We start from the raw sequence: 6,789 nt of genomic DNA on the forward strand, positions 1-6,789 counted from the left end.
TAAGTTCTATTGGGCTGTTGTAATGGTTAGTTCTACAACTTGAAGTAGTGGATGTCATGCCTGTGCACAGACGCGGTCCCTTCCCAAAGTAATTCCTTTGTCTAAACTAAAACCTCTTTGACATGGACCCAATAAAAATGACCATGAGCTAAGCCCACAAGTGCAAGCCTGCTTTGTGATGCTTCTTGATTAGGGACTGAAAAGTACGTCAGAAGTGTTGTGCATAATGGTACAAGATGGTTAGGCCAATAAATTAAAAAAATAATAAATTCACAAAAAAAATATTTTATACACTTTATCCAAAAAAAAAATGTAGCATTAGGTGTTGGAAGGCCGTACTATTGTCACTTTATCCCTAGGTTCCAATTCGATTCCCTCTCATGAAGGGTTTCCAAAGGAAAATTAATGAATCAATCAATGTTATATTAGTGATATAGGTGTAAACGAATTTAGTCAAACTAAACACCCTAGTGTTCAAGTTTGTATGATTATTTTAATGAGTTTGAAATTTTGTTTCAATTTGATTTGTTTAATTGTTGAATCGAGTCTGAATGAACTTTTATCGAATATAAAACGTTATTCAATTTTGGCTTAACTAGTTGGCGAATCAAACTCGAACGTGCTCGACTCTAATATCAAATAGTTTGATTTATCTTTTACCCCTAAATAGTGACTCACTAGTTCATGCACTAGTCCAAGTTTTGCTCTTCCTTTCAATAAATTAAGGAACAAAAATTTTAATATCGATATCTTAAATACTTCAATAAAGTTGATAAACATTTTGGGCTCCAGATACCAAATGCCATTTGGTAATAAATTGGACGTTTAGTTCTTTACCGTCTCATGATTCATGGTGGAGGAAGCTTGGCTACCTTAAGAACACGCAATTCTAATAGAAATTGTACTAGTTAGAAAAGGAACTCCTTAATTTTGTAGACCAGCAAAGTCAGTTGGAATATACCTTACGAGATCAGGCATTTGCACCTTCTGCTACAAAGAAGCTGTAGCAAATCTACAACTGTTTAGGTTTGTACTCCTACCTGAAACTGTACTTTCATTCCTTGAAAGTACATTATCTCTGTCAGGACTGTAATGCCATAGTAATGAATATATGAATATATATATATATATATATATAATTAGAGTGATTATTGCAAGTTACACGTCTGTATGATTTTAATATTGATCAAAGATTCCCTTAACCTGCAACATGTTTTTGCATGCTAAAAAAGTGACATGCATCTACAACCCTCGCCAGCCAAGACCCAAGATGAAGTCTTTTTGTAACTTGTCACCCTTAATGTTTGTAGGTTATCCACCAGGGTGGAATCTTCCTTCATCCTAGTGAAACTTGGTTAACTGGAGCCATGGTTAAGGACAATAGTATTATTATTGGAGGGGTTAAATTCGCACACTTTCATCTTAAATGCACATATATTTGATGTATTAATGATTTGCATCTCTAGCATTAAAATTTGTACCATGTACAATTTTTTTGTGTATGCGTGCCCTTCCCCAAAAAACAGCCAGTAGTATTCTATCCATAGATCGGAAACAATCGAAAAAATAGACTTAGTATTTCTTGGAATACTTGCTATAATGCTATTACTAATTGTAATAATCCATCCACATATGTTTTTATCCTACCAAAAGTAAAGAAATAGAACTTAATACCCCTTTTGATTTGGGAATAAAAGAGTGTGGCCCCTTTTTCACATTTTATTGTTGCTTGCAGACATTATTATTCAATGTGAGTGTTTATGTGGCATATTTTGGCGTTCACAGATTAAGACAGCACAATGTACTGAAAACTTCTTCAAGAAATGCTGCCAACGGTTGACATTTTGGTTCCAATATGTCTCCAGCAAGGACAGAATCTATTGCCCAATGTAGTATCTCAAGTTTATAAGATCAATTACTCACAAGTATATTGCGTTAATCAAATTCGGATTGTAGGGAACTTTTCTTTCATATCTCAACAAACTTTTGACCTTTGTTCCAGTTAAATGGATCACGGGCGACATGTATACTTCAAAAACATGAAGAATAAATAGTTTTCCCTCTAAAGCTCATTGGTAGAAGAGCTTCTGAATCTAATCTGCAACCGCTATTTACCAAAATGGGAAACGATTTGTTGATTCTGGACTTTATGCAGAAGTTGCACTACATGTATTATTATTATTATGATTTTTAGGTAGTTGCAAACATGTAGTACACCTAGATAGATTCTTTTTCTTAATATATATCCAATAAAAAGTCAACCTTCCATCAAAATTTAGCAAGTTGACAACACTAGTTGGTCACTATATTCATTCACGACAGCTCTTGTCTGAAAAATTCAAAGGCCAAAACTCAAGTATAAATACTTGATCTTAATCATTATCCATGTCACATCTGAAAATACTATAACACAAACGATTGATCTGAGTTTTCTTTAGCAAGAAAATGGCTTTTCCAAGAAATGTTGCAATTTTTCTGCTTCATCTTGTACTTCTTCCTATTGCATTTCAACATTGTAATGCAAAGGGCCTCAAACTTGATTTCTATAAAAAGACATGCCCCGGTGCTGAGGCAACAGTCAAGCACATGATGACCGGCTTCATGTCTCGAGCACCAACTCTTGCTGCTTCTTTTCTCAGAATGCACTTCCATGATTGTTTCGTTCGAGTATGTAAATTTATTTGTCTTAAAAAAATTATACTTTGTTTATTACTCCCTCTATTGAACTAGCAATTTCATCATTGTCTATTGTTTGTTTGCAATCAATTGTTTATGTTGATTTAATTTTGAATTGCATTTTTCGAGAGTTTTTATGAAAAATTAATACTGTAGCACTTTTTTTTTTTTTTTGAGATATGACGTATGTAGGATAAAAAAGTTATTGAAAAATATGTTAAAAGAATGTTTAAAAAAATAAATTTTTTTAACCCAAAACTAGCCATCCAAATGGGACTTTTGCTTTTTGAAAGTACGAGTACATGTCATGATAGTTTTCATTAAAAAATATGCTTTAGGATAGAAAATGTAAAAAATATGTAAAGAATTTAAAGATAAGAGTTTAACAATTTCTGTGATAGGTGCGAATAGAATTGGCTTAATAAGCCTCAACATTTTCCTTATTCTGCACGTTCTCTTACTAAGCAAAACAACTGATTTAATGGCAGGGGTGTGATGGTTCTGTGCTACTGAATTCCACTAGGAAGAGCAAATCCGAAAAAGATGCAATTCCTAACCAAACTTTGAGAGGATTCCAAGTGATTGACACCATAAAATCTGCACTGGAAAAGAAGTGCCCGGGTGTAGTTTCCTGTGCAGACATCTTAGCCTTGGTCGCTCGAGATGCAGTCTCATTGGTAAAAAAAAAAAAAAAAAAATCCATTATCTTCTGCTAAATTAAGTGTTTCATACTTCATGGAAGTGATTAATTTTCTTGAATTATGATATGTAAATGTATTTGTTTACAGCTCAATGGACCATTTTGGATTGTGCCTTTGGGACGAAGAGATGGAAGAGTTTCTTTAATGAATGAGGCCTTGGCAAATCTTCCACCTCCATTTGCTAACATTACTGAACTCAAAGCATCATTTGCAGCCAAGGGTTTGAATACAAAGGACCTGGCTGTCCTGTCAGGTAATTTAATCTTGGGGCTAATAGTTTGCATGGTTTATAAACTTCCTAAACAATTCCCTTTTACTATTTAGTGTTAGAAATTAAACAATTTGTTCTAAAAAAATATGTTTGTACTTCCACGACGCAATATGTTTACGATTAAACAATGTTTACACATGTCATACTTGTGACTCTGATTAAGGTTTCTAAATGCGTCAAATTGAGTTTAGAGTTTTGCTTAACATACTTATTAGACTTAACATTTCAGAAGTTGATTTTCTATAAAATAAAATCTTAAACAAAAAAGTGCTTCATTAAGTTTAATTAAGAGAAGTCCAAGATTAAGAATTGGAACAAAAGTTTAAAATTAGAATAGAGTAAGTACATTTTAAAACCATTTTTCCTTTCTTCATATTCTAATATTTATAACAAACAATGCTTTTTAGAGCTACCTAATGGCCAATGCTATCACTAATGTTCTTCCCCTCACAGGAGGACATACAATTGGAAATGCTCATTGCTTTGTCTTCAGCAGCCGTTTATACAACTTTACCGGCAAAGGTGACACAGACCCTTCTTTGGATCCCAAGTACATTCCATTCCTAAAGAAGAAATGCAAGCCAGAAGATGTCACTACACTTGTTGAAATGACTCCTGGAACCGTTAAATCCTTTGATGAAGATTATTACACACTAATAACAAAAGGAAGAGGGCTTTTTCAATCTGATGCTGCTCTTCTTGATGATAGGCAGACCAGGGCTTATGTCAAACTTCAAGCCACTAGTCATGGATCAACTTTCTTCAGAGACTTTGCTGCATCTATGGTGAAATTGGGTAAAGTTGGAGTTCTCACAGGAAAGGCTGGTGAAATTAGGAGACATTGTGCTTTGGTTAATTAAAATGGAGGGGTTTATTTTACCTTTTTTTGGGGGGGGGGGGGGGGGGTTGGAGCATTCTTTTTTGGTGGTTTACAAATAAATGAAAAGAATAACAACAAATAATTCAGATAAAATAAATTAAAGTGTGGAAACTTTCTTGATTGTATTTTATTTTAGTTGTGTGTTTCTTGGAATAAATTGTTTGAGCTGTTGGGTTGAACGTGTTCTTTTGTCCATTTTACCAACTTGTGCAATAATTAGCTTGAATTATCATATGATGAATATTTTCTCTCCTTCCCTTTCTTCCTCTCTGAATTTTAGACTGCATCTTCATGCTATTGAATTTGCTCAAAGTCTTGAATATTTGCAAAAATAGTTGTCAAAACCATCAAATCGTGCAAGAAAAGTGTGATGGAACTAGTGCTATGTTGCAAAAGCAATCTAAATATTTTTTGCATACTTAAACAACAAATATTCAATTAAAGCTGTATTGCGGTATGGTGCCACGAAATAGTAGAGAAAATGATTCAGTGCAATACGATGTTTATAAGGTTTATCAAGTAATTGCTTTTATGAGCAAGGTCAGAGAAATAAAAAAGATTTAAACAAATAGTCTCGTTCTTGTTCAAGAAGCAATTCATCCAGTATAGAGGCAAATTATTTTATTTATTTCATTTCATTTTATGAAATCTTTAAACTCAAAATATCTCTTGATGGCTGGATGGACCAAAGAATTTGACTTCATCAAGGCTAACAGCCATAGTGTTTGTGAAGGCCCCATACATTAAGAACTACCACCCTCAATAAAAAAAAAAAATCAAGTTTGATAAGTTGTCAGCAAAGATGTGTTCTGTAATCATTATGATTGAATTTGATGTTCCAACTTCTGGTGCTAGCTCAAGAAAAGTTTCTAGTATAGACTATGACTAGAGCTATTTTCTTTTCTTTTAATAATGCTGCAACAATAATTGGGACAAACACAGGGTTGAGGAAGAGAAAGACATATGCGTCAATGGTTCTGGTAAATGCAATAGCAAGACTTTTGGGAAATAAAAAGTTCCTTGCAATTCTACTTTATTGTGTCTTATTGTTTTGGAGCTCATGATGTATGAAGTACAAAGTGCTTGGCATTAACTTCATTAGTTATTTGATGAATACTTTTTTAGCTCACAGATATATAGTACTTTAGCAGTATTTTAGTGAAGGTAAACCCTATAAAATTCCTAAATATTTCACATAAATAGCATGGGTTTTGTAGTCAACAGCCAAATCTTTTGTAATTATGCTTCTCTATTTATCTAAAATTTCACCAAAATTAAGGTAAATTGTCCCTTATTGCTGAGATTGCCTCTGAGGGTCGACCAAACACTTGGTATGTTTGATTGTTAATCAATGCTAATGACCTTGGCTTTGCCTTGCTATCCGCAAGAATGCAACGCAAGAGCACCAACGAAATTGGGTAACCTAGCTGCTCAAGAACATCAATAACCTCCAAGAGTGGGAGCACAATCCCCTTAATTTTTTCTTTCACCAATAATCAAGAAAGCGGGAACACCTCCAAGACCCAAATTTGGACCAAGAGAGGGTGCTAAATCTGTAATATACCTAAAAATCATTCCCTTGCCATAGTATTTAGGCAAATGAATCTAGTCATACCACTAAACACTAGTCATAAGATTCAATGAATATAGTCAATCCATTTCCTTTAATTCCCATGGTAAGATTCTAATTATGCTTAGTATCATTAATATTTTATTATCAATCAAGCCTATTTACATGACATTACCAACTAAGAATTAGGATAATACAATCATTTCATTTAGGTCAAATCCTATGATAAGATTTTAAATACAATTGATATCATTAATAATTCATCAATCAAGCCTATTTTCATTGCTAATTACGACATTTCCCATGGTAAGATTTAAAATACATTTAATATCATTTGTATTTGATTATCAGTCAAATATCAATCAAGCCATTCATAAGATGTTACCAACTTACAATTACGACATTACCTTTTTTTTTTATTGAGTATTGAAACAATACTACTAATATGAGGTTTATATATACCCTACACACAAAACTAAATTATTTTTCTTTCTCTGGCAAATTGATAAACACAAAGTTTAGTTTGAGGGAGAGGGTGAGCAAGTTTTCGGAAGAAGAGAAGAGGGAAGAGAAGAAGCTTTGAAGATGGATAATAACTTGTGACAGCAACACAAGCAAGGTTCTAAAATTTTCATCTTGGGCAACTAAAATATTAAATATACCCTGTTGTCAAGATGGAAACTATTTGTTA

General features: G+C 33.3%; 1 protein-coding gene across 1 annotated transcript; it reads left to right on the top strand.

Moving 5' to 3' along the window:
* Positions 1-2,445: 2,445 nt before the first annotated feature.
* LOC113769860 (peroxidase 27-like) lies at positions 2,446-4,508 on the top strand. Its single transcript, XM_027314164.1, has 4 exons — positions 2,446-2,667; positions 3,165-3,353; positions 3,465-3,630; positions 4,102-4,508. Exons 1-4 carry the CDS (start codon positions 2,446-2,448, stop codon positions 4,506-4,508), a joined length of 984 nt encoding a protein of 327 aa, XP_027169965.1.
* The last annotated feature ends 2,281 nt before the right edge of the window (positions 4,509-6,789 follow it).

Source organism: Coffea eugenioides, chromosome 5 (genome assembly GCF_003713205.1).
Source record: "Coffea eugenioides isolate CCC68of chromosome 5, Ceug_1.0, whole genome shotgun sequence".
NCBI lineage: Eukaryota > Viridiplantae > Streptophyta > Magnoliopsida > Gentianales > Rubiaceae > Coffea > Coffea eugenioides.